The 17936-nt window shown below is 43.7% G+C and overlaps 1 protein-coding gene across 3 annotated transcripts in view; it reads right to left on the reverse strand.

Annotated features, from left to right (window-relative positions):
* Positions 1-17936, reverse strand: part of LOC147748145 (complement C3-like) — a 1551795-nt gene that overhangs the window by 125877 nt on the left and 1407982 nt on the right. For all 3 annotated transcript variants that reach the window (XM_086959014.1, XM_086959019.1, XM_086959009.1), the window contains 3 exons: positions 17258-17317; positions 14541-14631; positions 11701-11752 (listed from right to left, as the gene is read on the reverse strand). In XM_086959014.1, coding sequence (XP_086815140.1) covers positions 11701-11752; positions 14541-14631; positions 17258-17317 — 203 coding nt within the window. The remainder of the gene's footprint in view (positions 1-11700; positions 11753-14540; positions 14632-17257; positions 17318-17936) is intronic.

Raw genomic sequence — 17936 nt, forward strand, 5'->3', positions numbered from 1 at the left:
GTTTTTGAAGGTTCACCATCCCTAGAATCTTCGTGGAGGAACCTAGAAGGGATATAGGGTAATAGCATGTTGGTTGCCTTCGCTCGCCCTTTTTAAAAATTGTGGATTTCTTTGAGGACTTTGGATTTTGCTGTAATTATGGCTCGAAGCACGATTGTGAGTAAAAGGGCCAAGAATGTTGGGGTTTGTCTCAAAACCTCTATAGTAACCCCATCTGGGATAGGTGCCTTGCCATCGGGGCTTTTTGCCGTTGCGAAGGCTACATCCCTAACGTCAATAGAATTAGCGAAAAGGTGTATGTCATCTAAAGCAGTGTAGGGTACAACAGGAAATAGTGAATAGGGGGCTTCTTGGTCAAAAGTCCTTGAAAAGTGAGATACCCAATCTTCTGAAGGCAGGTGGCATTCTATTTTGGGGTAGTTACATTCTGAAAAGAATGGCTGATTAATAACTTCACAGAAGGCCTTGGACTCCCTAAGTTTTGCAGCTGCTTGTAAATCCACTCAGGCCTTCTCTCTTATTACTTTTTTTCCTCCCTTCCAGAATCTCCTTATAACTTCACGTAGCGTGTCTAATGGCCTCAACATTACGAGGTGAAATCTTAGTTGCTGTTTTTTAGTTTCTTGAAGAAATAGAACAAGCATGATTAAACCATCTGCTAGCAATAGGTTAAGAATGAGTTATCCTAGAAATCTTCATAATTTTCACCATTTCAAAAAGGTCACCAAAATTATTTATTACGAAAAAGATCCGAGGATTTATAACCCTGAAGCCACAAAACTGATGGCAGACACGTTCCACACCACAAAGGTGTCATCCTTGCAATGCACCCATTCCAGTCATTTCCCTTAGAGCACCCCACCAGCACTCCAACAGTAGCCACATTACAGGGGGAAAGACTGCTGAATCTGAGCACCATACAGGATTGGGAGAATGATAGGGGGATCATGGGATTCCAGTCTCAGTGTGACTGTGGGTTCCCACAGCTCCGCAAAGACCAGTTATTTATGAGGAGCAGCTCCACCACCCATTCACTACACCTAGACCACCATTGTTAGAAACTGTGTTACTGGTTGGCAGAGGTTTGCACCCTGCCCAAGCAGGAACCGCAGGATAAGTCAGATACACACCATAAGTTAACCTGTGCTCATCCTCTGGTAGCTTGGCACAGAGCAGACAGGCTTCGCTTAAGAGACAATATGTAAAGTATTTGTACAACACTTCAAACAGTAACTCAGTGAAAACACTAGAAAAAGACTCCACACCAGTTTTCGAAAAATAGACTATTATTTTATAAATACAACAAGACCAAAACATCAAACATCCAATAAGCAGAAGTCGAGGTTTGAGTTTTTAAAGATTAAAAGGGAAAAATAAAGCTTAGAAACAATAAGCATCCATGGGATTATCTGGTCGCGCTGGACCGAGGCAGTCAAAAGTCCAGGATGACTGCGATGTAGCATGGGCCAGATACAGGAGCCATGCAAGACTCCTGGTTGCAACAGCGAGATGCAGTGTACAGTCCTCTGATGCTTCAGTGTCTATCCCACAGTTGAGGTGATGCAGCGATTTTCTCTACACAATGATAGCGATGTGGCAATTCTGAAAATGAAGCGCTGGGTCCGAGATGTGCTGGTTTCAAAGCAGGATTTCTCCACACTGATGAGGGAATGCATCTATTGTCTCTCACTGCAGCAGCTGGGATGCAATGCTTCCATTGTATCGTTTCCGAAGACTTTGATATCCCTGAATCTTAGAACAGAAGGCAATCCACATGCCCTTGGAGATCAGTCTGGGTTCAACCAAGAGTCTAATTCTTCCTCAGCAGAACAAGTGTAGCAGGTAGCAGGGCAGCACAGCAGAAAAACAGCTATTACAGAGCAGCAGTCCAGCAGAGTGTGCAGTCCTTGCAGTAGCACAGCAGTAATTCCTCCTGGCAGAGTTTCTTCATAGGTCTAGAAGTGCCTGATTTGATGGGGTCAGAGACTCTGTCCTTATACGCAGTTGTGCCTTTCAAGTAGGGTGACTTAAAAGAGGACTTTTAAGTGCTGAGGTGTCCTCTCTTCCAGCTCTGGTTCCAGACTCGCCACATGGGAGTAGGCATCTCTGTGTGTGGGTACAGGACACTGCCTATTCAAGTGTAAATGTCAGTTCCTATTTTGCATAGTATGACCCACCAGGATGTGGATGGCCACTCAGTCACACCTAAACGTTCTTTGTGTGTCACTGTCTAGAGGAAATGCACAAACTCCAGCTATCACCCATCCCAGAATGCATTGGGGACAGGCTGCAGGCACACAGAGCTATTCGCAGAGAAAGGCCATCTTTCTAAAAATCACATTTCCAAAATAGTAATGACAAATTCAACTTTTCCAGTAAGGAGGATTTATAATTATCATTCCAATGATATGAAACACGTCAGAGCTACTCCTCAATCCGGAATTACAGTTTATATGTGCGATAAGGAATTTTCAATGTTAACATATGAGAGGGGTAGGCCTCACAGTAGTGAAAACGAATTTGCGTGTTTTTCACTGCCAGGACATGCAAAACCTAACAGTACATGTCTGACCTTTTAATTACACAGCACCCTGCCCTATGGGCTACCAAAGGCCTACCTTAGGGTTGACTTTTTTGTAATAAAAGGGGAGTTTAATGCTTGGCAAAACTCATTTATATTGCTGCTAGGAAAGAATACAAGAAATGTATCTTGACAGCCAACGCTAGCCACTTCTCCTCACGCATTATTAACTCCAACAAAAATTCCTAAGAAATATTTAATATAGTTAACGAACTCTCTAACCCAGAGAGAATTCTACTGAAGGCTTTACCTTCTCAGGCATTGTGTAACTCCGACAATGACTACTTCATCGACAAAATCACCGCTTTAAGGCCAACATCCCCAAGCATACATTTACTCCCAGTCCCTCTGCTCTGCCCGAAAACAACAATACGATAAGTCACTTTCCTAGTATTAATACTGAAACTTTCCAAAAACTATTAAAAAGGTTAAATCAGGCTCCCCCTCTGACTGCTGCCCGCCCCACATACTCAAAGACTGTCTCATAGCCCTCCCCGGCCCTGTACTCACCCTCCTGAATGACTCCCTATCATCAGGCCAAGTCCGCATGGCTTTTAAGAAACCCATAGTGGTACATCTGATAAAGAAATTAGGAGCTGATCCCACGCTTCTATCCAATTACCGTCCAATCTCCCTGCTCCTGTTTCTTGCTAAGATATTGGAGGCCCATGTAGCTAATAGTCTCTATAATTTTCTGGAAGAATCCAAATACCTTGATCCTCACCAGGCAGGTTTTTGGCCGGCCCATTCTATAGAAACTGTCATATTGGCAGGCCTGGACACTCTCTAGGACCGTTGATAAGGGCTCCCCACAAGCACTGGTATTACTGGATCTATTTGCGGCCTTCGACACGGTTGATCATGCTATTTTGGTCGACCGTGTCAAACCAAGCTGGCATTCAAGGCGTTGCTGCCTGCTGGCTCACCTCATTTCTGAATGATAGGTCTCAGGCGGTCCGACAAGGGCTCTTCCTGGCTCCCCCACGCAAAATCACATGTGGAGTTCCACAGAGATCGTCACTTTCCCCTCACTTATTTAATATTTACATCTCTCCTCTGATTCAATCCCTTAAGGAGAGAAATGTGACAGTCTTCAATTACGCGGACGATTTACAGTTGGTCTTTAGGATAGATGGCTCCCACAGCTCTGTTGTGGATTTTCAGGCTACTATGTTATACAGACAGCAGTGTATGGACCATAATCACCTTAAACTAAACCCAGGAAAGACAGAGCTCGTTTTGACCGAGGACAGCTATAAGTTCTGGGGCCCACACTACTGGCCCCAAGCGCTGGGTCCTTCATTTTCCCCCTCTATCTCGGCCAAAACATTGTTCTAACGGCTGCAGCTGGTTCAAAACCAGGCAGCACGGCTGATCTTTCGACAACCAAGATGGCAACCAGTCACGCCCGTGCTAAGGAAGTTACATTGGCTCCCTGTTTTTCAACGCTGTGCTTTTAAAACAGGCTGTCTTGTATTTAAAGCCTTGCATGGCAAAAGCCCCACATTCATCAACAGCCTGATACTCAGACATACTCCAACACGTAATCTCCGCTCTGCCCATTTCTCACTACTCACCACCCCAACCTTCAAGCGAGTACGACAAGGAGGCTGCAGATTTGCAGTCCTCGCTCCTAAACTCTGGAACTCGTTCCCTTTGGTAGTCTGGTCCAGCACTGACATTCTGCAATTTAGAAACCTCCTCAAGACCTGGCTGTTTCTGCAAGCGTTCAAATAAATTATCATGGTAGCATACTAAGCCTGTCAAGTGCCATGAAGCCACCCGGTGTAAGTGCGCTCTACAAATGCCCATTAACGTTGGCAAGGGCTTTTTAATGCCAAGTCGACATGGCAGTAAAACTGCAAATACAGGCTCCGCAGTGGAAGGCCTGAGATATGTTTAAAGTGCTAATGGTCTGGGTGGCACAACCAGTGCTGCAGGCCCACTAGTAGCATTTAATTTACAAGCCCTGGGCACAGGTAGTGCAGTCTACTAGGACCTTACAGATAAATCAAATATGCCAATTGTGAATACGTCAATCAAACCATGTTTTGGGGGAGAAACATGTGTATTTTGGCACTGGTTATCAGTGGTAAAGTGTTCAGAGTCCTAAGCCCAACAAAAAGAACTCAGCAAAAAGGTGAGGCAAACAAGCAAAATGTTTGAGGAAGACCACTCAAAGGCTGTCAGGTATAACAACCATCACACTGGGATTGAACATATTTTGCAAAGGAAACCCTAAGGGGACCACCCCTATCTACAGGTAGCTGGTGAGTTCCGACTGGAAACGGCTAAGAAAGCCATCTGGAAGGGGGAACAAGTAATTCTGTAGAATATAGAGCAGTTGGGGAAGGGCAATGTTTTTGAAGATAGCCCCTCTAAACTATGACGGAAAATGGTAATTTACTCCAACTGTCCATATGCAACCTGATTTTGGTCAGTATAAGGAGGTTGTTGAGCCCCCAGCACCTGCTTAGATCTTGAGCTATGTGAAATGTATTTACATTTAGACTGTGTCCTCAGGTCTTCCCCGAGCCCCTAGTAGCTTGGACCTAACTTGTCTCACAGGGGACTATGATGAATTTACACCAATTAATCCAGAGGTCCAAGGTATCCCAAAACACATCCAGCATCCCATGGACCCTTGGTATATTCAGGGCCGGCCTACTCACATATAGAAGCACATCGCTTGCATAGAGGGCTATGCGGTCTTCATGATCCCCAGTACAGGAGATCCCCCAGTATTTTGCATCCATCCCAGGTTGCAAGAGGCTCCATGACTAGAGCAAACAGACGTTAGGACAATGGGCATCCCTGTCTCGTTCCACTTTGGATATCAAAAGGCTCGGACAATACCCCATTGACCTGGGCCCAAGGGGAGGAGTGCCGAATACTAACATATGACAGAAACCTGGCACCAAAACGTTTTTTCTTCAGAAGGGTATGCAGATAGGCTCACCCCACCAAATCAAACGTTTTCTCAAAGTCTATTAAAACAAGGGCTGTCAGGACCCCCAAACCCATAGCGTGTGCCAGTGCCATGTGGAGTCTCCTAAGGCAGTGTCTAGTCCTCCTTTGTGGAATAAAGCCACTTTGATCCCAGTGGACTAAGGAGTGCACCACCGCGGCCAGCCCATTGGTGAAGTGGTGTGGCTCACTGGTCAGAGGCGGCAGACCCGTAAGCAGAGGACGGCCCGGGACCAGGGTTCGATTCCCGACGCGGCAGGGTCGTGGACCAGGGTCAGCGGGCTCGATAATTCTCGCCTCGGTACCCACTCCAGTCAGGGGCCACACTCGGCAACTCTGGGCATTAGCTTGCCTCATCTTCACAACGGCCCCCCCAGACCGCCGGGGATGCCTGGTCGCACCTTAGGGATACCCATTAGGGACCATCTCTCAGGGTGAGCCAGGACGGGTTCCACAGCGGTCGAAGCGCGGAGATACTCCTCCGGGAGTCGATTCTAGCGCTATATAAACCCACAATTAAATTAAATTAAATTGGCAAGCACCTTAGGCAGGAGTTTGCCTCTGCATTAATCAGGGTTATGGGTTGATATGACACACACTCTTCTGGAGGTTAGCTCTCTTTGTGCAATACAACTATTGTGGTCCCACACACATCCTGAGAGAGGACACCATCATGAAGCTTGGTCGAACATTGCTTGAATATGGTTGAATGAGATCAGACACATAGCGCTAAAAGAATTAATTCAGAAAGCCATTGGACACAGGCATCCTTTCCTTTGTGATGGTCAGTGGGAAGTCCAATGCCACCCTCTCCTCCTTGAAAAGTCCAGACAGCACGGCATCCAACAGCATTGAGTTTCCAGCTCCACCCTCTCTGTATCTCTTTGAGCATAAAGGGTGGCATAATACCATGGAAAAGCATTGGCTATATCTCCTGGAACTCCACCACTAAACCGAGAAGAAGGTGCTTGATGAAGGCAACCCACCTTGCCTCCCGATGTTTGGTCACCAGCCAGTATATAGGTTTCCCTATTTTGTTCTCAGATTTGTATGTCCTATGCTGGGAGGCAAGCAATTCCTGGCGTGACAAGTCCACAAAGGCATCCCTGAATTGTTTCCGCACCATCATCAGAGGATGCATAATATCAGCCGTAGGAGAGAGGGACCACTTCATCTCCAACTGAGCAAGTTGCTACTCAAGGCCTGTGGATTTGCATATGTGATCACGCTTGCGCTTCACAGTACAAGACAATCTTGTGATGTTGGACCACCTTCAGAGCCTCCCACATGACCACCACAGAGGATACTGAGCCCAAGTTGGTTCGGGATTCGGCCTTCCTTTAGTTCATAGAGAAAGGCAACTTCCGGCAGGAGGCAGCCTCTGAACCTCCATCCATGGACACCTCCTGGAATTGCCCCAGTGATTACCATCTCCACCAGTGAGTGACCTGATAAGCATCTGCGGGAAAAAGGGGGAAAGGCTGGGTCCTGTCTCTGACCAACTTGGACCACTCTTATGAAATAAACAAACCAAGGTGCCGGACAGTATAGGTTATTAGAAACAAATGCACACCTAGTACAATGAATTGCTAGGCTAACAAACCATTTGTGTTTAGTCACTTGTTTTTTTATGAAAAGATTATAAACAAATATTTTGGCATCAAGGGACATTAAGAATACTCCAGGAGCTGGCGGGGATCTAGATGCACGCCTGGCTCAGAAAGAGGCCTACCTTATTTTGAGATTCAATACCGCTATGGTGGGACTCAATGATCTTAATGAATTCAGCAACCTATAGATAGCTTGCCCGCGGCGATTGCTTGTCTGTGCTGTCTGCCGCTCATGTGTCTGCATAACCTTTTATGGCTAACTTTTTAATACACATGTACCTTCTACACCTTTTTGTAAGGGTCTCAAAGTGTGGATCTCCGGTTTTGAGCCTCCCGCCGCCAACAGTAACATCTTACGTTTTACACCGGCCCTGGGAACCGTGCTATGACGCTATTCTAACTACATATCCCAACATGCATCCCTCTTCTGCCTGTGGTTAAACACCCTCTGTCTAGTAATGTTAGTGGGGAGCGCGTTTTCAAACTACATGTCCCAACATGCTTTTGGAATTCCTTTGTGTTAAATACATTTGGACACGCCCCCGCCAGACCCGCGCTGCTATTCCTTTGCCGCTTGGGTGCTGGTTGCAGAGCTCGAGTACATCGTCCCAAACGTAAGTCCCTTCAAAACCAAAACGCTATTACTGAGTGAGCGCGATCTCGGCTCCTCTCTAAAATCGCACTCCCTTTGATTTGATTTTACAGTTGTCGAACTGCCGCGGCGGCTGCCGCACGCATTCGGGCACAGAACTACAAGCTTACAAACGAAGGTAGGACTGTTTTAAAACTACTCCTATTAACACTATTGTGTTGAGACTCAAGTCAGGGTTGCAAAAGTTGGGATCGTAACAAGAAGTGTTGTTTACTTCCCATAGGCGCATCAAAATACAAATTGACTTTAGGCGCACCGGCACCCCAAACACTTCTTAGTGTTTTACACATCGAGGTATGTGTCGAGAGTTATTTATTTTTGTATATGGTGGCTCATATGGATTCACAAAAATCTGAAAATAACTGGGGTTTATATAATCTCATTCACAGGGAGTATCCTGACATCCCAAGCATAAGGTACCCGCATGTGTCTTTGTGATGTTTGAGTCTTAGTGAGTTGTTAGTCAGCTCGTCATTGATACCATATTTTTTAAACTTAATTCACAGCGACAACGACCTCCCCAATCCATGTCCTGAGGAGAACCCTTAACTCACTGAACGGGTTCGAAACGCGTCGGCGTCCTGCTCCACCCAGATACTGAACTACCAGGGCGTAATAGGAATAGAATTCACACAACTCTACACTGTTGTATAGTCTTTGTGTCTTCCTATTTTTCGCACCATATGACAAATTCAATGCGTATCTAGTGGTGGTGGAAACAAGTAGGCTAGTTTGTCATCTTGCCAGTCCACTTGTTCATTGTTTATTCAGGATTGGTGCCTCAACGACATAATTTTTTGAGGCATTGCACAGTTGTCTATATTTATTGTTATCACAATTGTTATATGTGTATGATTTGATTGAATGTATTGTATATGTTTTTTTTCAATGCATTTGTGAACCTCTGTAAATGTGGTGGTGTGTCCCTTGATGCCAAAATATTTGTTTATAATCTTTTCATAAAAAAACAAGTGACTAAACACAAATGGTTTGTTAGCCTAGCAATTCATTGTACTAGGTGTGCATTTGTTTCTAATAACCTATACTGTCCGGCACCTTGGTTTGTTTATCTGATAAGCATCTGGGCAGGATGCAAGTGCGGCTAATGTCCTGTGAGTCTTCAGCTGGTGTAACAAAATAGTCAAGTCTTGATTGAGAGTGGTGGACCTGCTAATGGAAGGTGTATTCAAGTGTGTCGGGCTGCAGAAACACCAAGCATCCAGCATGCCCAGAGATTAAGCTCATCCTGCCAAGGAAGAAATCCTGGAGGTGCAAGAGCAGGTGCTGTCAAGGGATGGGCTCATGACTGAGTTAAAGTCACCTTCCACCACTGTCCGACTAGCCAAGAGGGAGAGCAACAGGTTGGCCACATCACTTCAGCCAACTCTGCCCCCCCATTTGGCCAAACATTGCCACCCACTGACCCAACATGTCATTAAACACCTCCTTCACCTCTAAAAGGACACGCGGAGAAGGATAGCCTCCCTCGTAAATCTACAGGTGATGCAAGCATGGTAAACTCTGAAATAACTGAACCTACCTAAACACCCACACTCAATGAGAAACATGTGCATCTCCTGTAAAAGCAGTATGGCAGTTGACTACTTGCGGGCCTGTTGCAAGACTGCTCCTCTCGTAAACTTGTTGTTAAGGCCATTGACATTCTAATTGGCAAATGTAAAGCTTAGTGTGCCTGACTCGAAAACTGAATATGTAACAGGTTATGTCCCCCCACCTGGGGGGAGGTGATGCAATGTGAACTTAGTGTGGGGAATAAACAAACAAAACAAATATGCCCCAAATGCAATACTCACTACACTTCACCCCATGAAGCATCTGTCACCCCTGAACACAATGGGCCAGATGTAGGTCACCAAATACCGGTCGGTAACGGCCGATTTCGGCTGTTACCGACCGGTATTTGGTGATTGAGATGTAGGGGGCCTAAATTTTACAGAATCGGTAAATTTACCGATTCTGTAAAATACCGATTTGGTAACTTTACTGAATCGGTAAATCTACATGTAGGTGGCACTAGGCCCCTAAGAATTCGTTATTTACCATGTAATACTATTGCATGGTAAATAACGAATTCCTGTGTACATGCACATCTGTGCATGTACACCTGTGCCATGTGGCACACAGACATGCCCTAAGGGCATGTATGTGTGTCACATGGCACACAAGCCTGAATCAGGAGTGAAACAGGGTGTCAAAGCGACACCCTGTCCCCCTTGTCAATTCGGTAATTTTACCGAATCGGTATTTACCGATTCGGTAATTGCCATAGGTTCCTATGGGCATCAGGGCCATAGGAATCAATGGCAATTACCGAATCAGTAAGTACCGATTCGGTAATTACCGAATCATTCCGATTCTGTAAAAATTACTGAATACTTACCTACATCTTATTTACCGAATCCAAAATACCGAATCGGTAAAATTCGGTATTTTAGAGTCGGTAAATAGGATTTACCTACATCTGGCCCAATATGTCTCAACAACCATGAGGGGTATCCAATTCCCATCACCTTCGGGCAAAAAGAACACAGTAGTAGTAGACATTGCTGAAGTCCCACAATACGGTGACACCCTCAGAGACAATGTGTGTGGGGAGGATCAGGAATTAAAGGAGAGAGGTCAGTGTTCCGGCGTAGCCAAAAGTTGCTGTGGGGATCCTTCGTCGCGGGAACCTGAGGAGGATCCACCGGATTCGGCGATGTGGCGAGCACAAGGCAAGTGGTTTTATTTATTTATTTTATTTTCCCTATCCTGTCGTATGTCGACTTCTACCCCGCCCCACGATCTTACCTGTAGCAGCTGCGCCTGTTAGGATCCCTAGCTAGAGGGAATAGTAAATGCCCCTTAAGGAATTATTTAAAAAACATAAACGGCCCTGGGCTGTAAGTATTTCCAGTGTATTAGTAACCAAATCATATTTTCTGGGCTTTAGGCCTCACCCTGGACTCTTCTGGCCTCGCCGTTTGGTCCCTCATTAGGAAGAAAGGCGTCATCAGTTTAGTAAATGTGGTTTGGTTTTGATGCTCAATCAAAATCAAATACGTTCATATTCACTCCGTTTGCTAATTGAGGCCCTGCAACAAACTATGGGTCAGATGTAGGTGGCCATTTACCGGCCGGTAACGGCTGATTTCCGCCGTTACCGACCAGTAAATGTGTTTTTGGGATGTTGGGGGCCAATTTTACCGAATCGGTGAATTTACCGAATCGGTAAAATACTGAATCAGTATTTTTACCGATTCGGTAACTTCTAGATGTAGGTGGGACTCTTCTGAGTCCCAAAGGCCTTTCAGATTCGGTATTTTACCACCCAATCCAATTGGGTGGTAAAATACCGAATCCAGGTGTGCATGCACATGTGTGCATGCACACCTATGCCATGTGACAGACAGACATGCCCTTAGGGCATGTCTGTGTGCCACATGGCACACATGCCTGTATTTGGGGTGCTAGAGGGTGTCAAAGTGACACCCCCTGCACACTTGCTGGAATCTGTATTTACAGAATCGGTAAATACCGATTCGGTAATGCCCATTGATTCCTATGGCCTTCAATGCCCATAGGAATCAATGGGCATTACCGAATCGGTATTTACAGAATCGGTAAATACCGAATACGATTCGGTATTTACCGATTCTGTAATACCTACATCCCCCCCCCTCTATTTTACCACTTCTTAAATACCGAATCGGTAAAATTCTGTATTTAAGAAGTGGTAAAATACCTACATCTAGGCCTATATCTTCAAGGTATATGTCCATATATCAGGTTGGGGAAGTTGTAGAACGCCTGTTGATGCAAAGAAAGAATTCTTGGGGAAAGGCTTAATCATACTTTACAAAAAGGGGACATTTTTGTCTTCTTGTTACCTGGCTCGTATTGTGAGCTTGAATGTTTCTTCAACACCTCGTTTTCTCAAACCTGTCGAGGAAGAAAATTGTACAGATATTAGACGCAAATAGCTAGCAAGCATAAAGTAAGCATAACAAGCAGAATCCTAATGCAAGTATGGCTCTATGGAACGAACAAGCTTGCTCACCGACTTAATACAATAATGGCAATTATCAAATTTTGATTTATAGCTATATAATGAGTATTTCTTTTCTTGCAGAGTTAATACATATTTCTGAATAAAACCATATTTTAAGTGCTGCTCGGATAAACTATCCAAATAAAAGAACAATTCAGTGAATTCCTGTTGATAAGAGATGACCATTTGGGTACCTGCCTAATATTTTATTAGACATTGTCAAAGTTAGATCATGTCTTCCTGTCAATGTTTTCAGTGGCCTGAGAATGGTTTACTACGGTATTAAAGTTGCAGCAGGAGCTGTTCATGTATTCCCAAGAGCTGCTGGTCCTTGTGTCTCTGATCTTGGTAGAGTATATCCTGTTTTCTTTTAAAGTTGACATCACAGTATTGCTCATTGACTTTTGAGAGAAGTAGGCAGTTTGCCTAGTAGGCGATGACAGATACTGCTTGTCTCTGCTTTTACTATATCAATTGGTTCCATTAAATCTCCCCCTTCATCGTCCCTTAGTCTTACTACACTGTGTAATTCATCGATGCTTCCTCTTACTATCTTGAACTATTGCGTTACTGATAATCGCTTCTTTCCCCTAACAATTGCCACCATTAGCCAAATTTAGTTGTGCTTTTTCCTACGGTAGGGAGCTAATAAAGCTGTAAAATATATTTTAATGGGCCTTTTAATCCCATTTAATAGCACAGTCCTGGGATCTGCAGGCGGAAAAATTCAGGACTAATAGCAGAAACGATGATCGCGCTCCATAAATCTCACTGACTATCTTATTGTGGTTTACCTTTATGTGCGCATACTCTGCATGATTCTGGATAGGTACATGTCATTTGTGGTGCCTCGCAATACTTTTCTTTTGCAACAGCTTTTATCTTGAAGCCTTTGACACTGGTTGGGTGCTTGGGGCTTGTCAATATCACCGTGGCTCACTCCAAGAGCCTGCTTATTTATACAAATGGTTCACACATTGTGCTGAGATACAACTTCACTGTGTTTGCCTAGTTCACAGAAAAAGTAAGAAACCGAAACCAAGAGGAGGAATACGAAATCCAAGCCATTAAATAAACCTGAGGGCACTAACACATATGCAAACAACTGCGGAAATACTAATGAATTATTAAATATAATACTACTACTTCTTTCTGACTTACAGAACAAACAAAAAACGTTTGATCAAAAGCCTATCAGCTGTTTTGCATTTCAGTGCCAAAGATATTGAAAGTATCCCGACAGTTCCTTAATAGTAAAGGGCTTGGAGAGGGAGGCCCGCCAACCCGCTGGGTCGGTAGAGGCCCGGGCAGTTGTGCCCTCTCATTGGTACTTAGAGATCCTCTCAGCCTGGCAGGGTTCTGTATACTGAGTATCCGCCTGAGTATCCGCCTGGAGGCAGATGCTCTGTAGTCTGGCAGGGGCATTGCATTATTGGCTCCCATTTGGCATTTTTTTTTAGTTTTTTTCGAAGACAAACTCTCAAAGCTGCTTTTTTCAGAAAAACAAAAAAAATATTGGCTGTGATGTGCAGGGAGATTGCTTCCTGCATATTAGAACCATTTTTTAGTTTTCTCTGCCCCGGTGGCCTTGAGTACTATACCTCATATGGATGGAAAGTTTGTGATGGCACATTGCTGGTAAAAAGGGTGGGCTCACCACCACTATGACCTCATCGATTTTCACTAGCAGAGCAGGTTTCAGTGGTGGAAACATGGGGGTTCTACCACCTCTAAGTAAGGCAGATGAACCGCAGCTTTAACTGGGTCTGAGATCTGACAATGTAGAGTTGCTCTCCTGTGCTTCCAACCCCTAAATGATCCCTTTAGGCTAAAAATCGGTTTTAGGTATGTGTCCTTCGGGGGCAGTGTCAAAGAGGCACCAGGACTTGTTCTCTCCAAGTCACCACCTCATGATGTCATTTATAATATTCGAGTCTATAATATATGGAACAATTCCGCCAAAAGTGTTTGTTTTACATATATGAGGCTTAAAAGTTTGAATATCTGCACTACTGACCCAAACCAACAGAAAGAAATGGATAAACATGGGTGGAAAATTATAGAATCTGTTATGGTCATCAGTTATTTTCGATTTGTGCAAATTGCAACAAACCTTCACATGGTACATTAATCATAAATACAATGATATATTCACATTGGTGCATGCAAGAGGTTTGACTTTTCAGCCTCCTGCATTGAATTATGAGCCCTTCATCGAGATTAAAGGGCCAAATCAACTGGTAAGCCATTATTTCCTAATTGTTCTTTAAATGCGCGTGATAATTAAAAGTAATAATTTGTTTTGGGAAGATATACCGCAAGCATGAGTTAGGTGCTCCACTGACTGTTTGATAACTAGACCCTCTGGGAACGCGTCCTGTGATTTAGTTTGTAATTGCTTCTTACGGTCATTGATGTATAAATTGCCTACATTGCTTGAAAATCAAAAAAAAATTGGTTAAAAAAAGTGCTCCACTGACATTAATTTTAATCTTTGCATTGAGTTATTTCTCACTCTTCACATCACGGACATACTTTGTTCTCTCCGTTGCTATGTAAAGCATTTCTGTTTCACTTTTTACTACTTTATAGCAATTCTTTTCCAAAAGACCCTTCATCCATGAAAACAACCATCCAGTTCTCCAAGCATGTACAGAGAATAGATCCAAGAAAACGTACCATTTTCCATCGGCTCCAGGCTCACCTGCAGGGTGAAGCCTTTGCACTCTTTTGTTTCGTCATTCGGAAGACCTCTATACACTGTCAGCCACTGTGGGACGTGGAAAGAGAAGAGTCAGAAAGGTTAGAATGACCCTGCCTTTACTGAAGGAATGAAGGATGGGAACTTTCAACAGGTGGTGGCAAAGCCAACGCTTGTTGGTTGCTGCAACTGGCTCCGCCAGTCTTTGAAAAAAAAGCACAGTCGGCCATTATGGGATGATATTTTTCTTACTTTCAAGATGACCATCACATTGCGTGCAGGCACAATGTGGCCGATTCTGCAAGGGTAGAAAATAACGATTGAAGATGGCTGAACGTTGGTTCCCATACTTCTAAGATGGACCCCCACCTTGCGTCTACATGCAACGTGACAGATATCTTTGAAGTGTAGAACATGCGCTTTCAAGATGATGGTGGCAGCTGTTGGCTTTGTCTGTCCAAATTCACAAGCACTAGGTAAGCCAATAGTGTAGCGGAACAACCCTGTGCCTGCCACATGGCGCAGGGATTTTGAGTGGGGCACCTAAATGCAGAGCGCTGGGGGAAAGGGGGTGCTGTTAGGGGCCCCCAAAGTCAGTTTCCGACAGCCAATCCATTTTGGAAAAGCTGACATGTATTGGCTGTCGGAACCCTACATCATAATTCTGGCGGTGGAAACTCCGTTCTTATGGATTATGGTGCCTTTCTGACTGACAGACAGGCTCCTTGAGCCCTGTTGGAACCGCGGTGGATTCCCCCACCAGTTTAAGCTCCGACCGCTTTCATCCTAACGCGGTGGTCGGAGTTTAAACCTACTATGTCAGGTGGAAATCCTCCGACCAGCAGTCGGAGGTGTTCCGCCCGACATCGTATTGAGAGCCTTACTGTGGTAAACTGTATTTTACAAAGAAACCGATTTTTGGTAACACAATGAAAGTAAATACAGTGGAATGCATTCTTAATTATGATCATGCATTTAAATAGGGATCAAGTCTACTCAATGGCTTTAAATGAGGTTGCTTTTAATTTTGTTCTGTCATTCTTTGCATTTTGGTTCTTATCCCATCCAGGTACTGTAAGCACCAAATATTATTCCTTCCGTACCACTATCTGGTGCTCCCCGTGAAGGCTTCTGCAAAGACAAGGGAATGGTTCTATCATTATAAATGTTCACCCCCAGCATACTCCTAATTGGCCTCTTTCTACCAGTCTTCATGTTAGTTCAAAAACTGAAGTCCTCAGTGAGGCTCTCATCTTATCAGGATTATTGGGTGAGATAAGTCTGTGTTGATATTGTGTTGCCATTTCTCTCACCACACCTCATCCAGAGAGGCACAAAGGCGAATTTCAGTGTCAAGTGAACGCTGTGGCGCACCGGTTTCAGAAACTAGCTCCAGTTCTATTGAAATGCAGACAGAAATTTAAAAAGTCAGAAAATGGTACAAGACTGCAAGATCAAGCAAAAATGTGGAAAGTCGGGCGAATGACTATAAGGTATATTAACTACAGCACTTCAAAATAATTGAAAGAGTAAACATCACAAGGCAATTGTACTAAGAATGTATTACTTGTATACACACCCTTTTACAGGTGATCCCAATTTTTAGGCCTTGCCTACAGTTGAAAGATCTGTTGGTGGTCATATAAAATCTAACAGTGGGCTTTAGACTAGCCCACTGCTTACAATTGGTCCACATAATTTTCACTCATTTGCTTTCTTCTTATTTGATGCCTTTTCTACATCGTCTTGTGTTGGTCGCTCCCGTGGAGCATTGCTCTTTTACCATCCTTTTAATTTGTTGACTTGTATCATTCCATTGCTGACATTCAGGGAACTACTGTGTTTTCTTTCAGTACTCTATTAGAGAACATGTGCTTTCTTGGGCTCTCCCTTGTGTACTACTTTGCTACTTTACTACCCGCCTCCCTCATGTGCTCTATTTTTCTCTTCCCTCCCCTCACTTCCAGCTCACCACTGCTTCTTGCAGCCTGGCATCTTTTTGCCACTCTTGGTGCTCCCCCTGTGGTGGGTTCTTCCCCACCAGTTCCACCAATCCTCCGGTGATCCCCTACCCCTCCAGTTATGGGATAAGACGGCTGCTAATTTCCAGGTTGCTCCATTTTTTAAAAGTGCGATTTTTTTTGTTTATCGCTCTAAATGTGTCTTTTCTTATATTCATGCATGAATAATAGAAGCATGTGTACTCATTCGTCATCATGCTGTGCGCTACAGTGTCAACATAAATATGCTCACATGCACACGTACACGTCACCTTGGTCATTTGCCTTTGCCAATGCTTGTTGCTTATAAAGAAACTGGGTTTCACTTTTCCTCAGGTAATCAATTCATCCTTGGCCAGCTAGTTCTCAACTAGACTTGGACTGGAGTTGGTGACTGGTGGCCACAGCTTGAAGCAATTATGGAGATATTACAGGCGACAATAACATTGCATAGTTTGTTGCGAGGTGATTTCATCACCTAGACAGTTTGGTCAAGCAGGCATCTTGAATGAGGACCTTTGCCTGCCATTGACAATTTAGACACAAGCTGAGGCATCTCCTGTTCCAATAAAAAGTAAAAGAAACAAGGTGCTCCTAATGCATAATACATAATAGACAGTATGAGATGGCCTTAGTTTCCATTTCCTTCCCAACGATTTAAATAAGTTCTGGAATACAGCATTCAGATCACTTACCGTTAAGGTTCCTGTACCCGTCCCTGTAGCGTTGACAATGATATCTTTGTTAGCGGCAACCTGTAGGGGGGGAGTTATGGTAGGAAAGTTTTATGAATTATAAAAGCACAGTGAAATATGAATGGATGGTTCTGAGTCATTGTTGAATTTTAATTGTAACATTATACAATCATTAAATTATAAATAGGCCTGAGCAAAATTCACGTCATTTCCTCTGCACAAATTGAACAGAAAATTACACAAAATCACATGTTATTACATCACATTTTAGTCTGGCATTTTACACTACATTTTAGCGTTAATTAAGTTGTGTCCACTTTGGATGCTAGAACAAATTTTGCTAAAAAAAAATATATTTATGAAAGTTATGCATAGAAAGCAAAGTTAAAACAATAACACACTATATTGAGGGAAGTGTTTCCGGATTAAACGTTTTGCCTGCATAGCGATATTAACATGCAACACGCAAATATATTTACAGTGCATTTTTCACATTTAACTGACTGTAGTTAACATAGGTTATATTATAAAATTGCCAACTTTAGTTGCCCTACTCTTTCTTGTCGTGTATCTAATTTTTTCTCATTTCAAACCTAAAGCTGTACCAGCAACTTAATTGATGTACCTTTTGTTTCTTTTTTTCGCATATGGATTTTTAACTTTGGACAATGCTTGGAAT

Source organism: Lissotriton vulgaris, chromosome 1_1, assembly GCF_964263255.1.
Source record: "Lissotriton vulgaris chromosome 1_1, aLisVul1.2, whole genome shotgun sequence".
In the NCBI taxonomy this organism is placed as follows: domain Eukaryota; kingdom Metazoa; phylum Chordata; class Amphibia; order Caudata; family Salamandridae; genus Lissotriton; species Lissotriton vulgaris.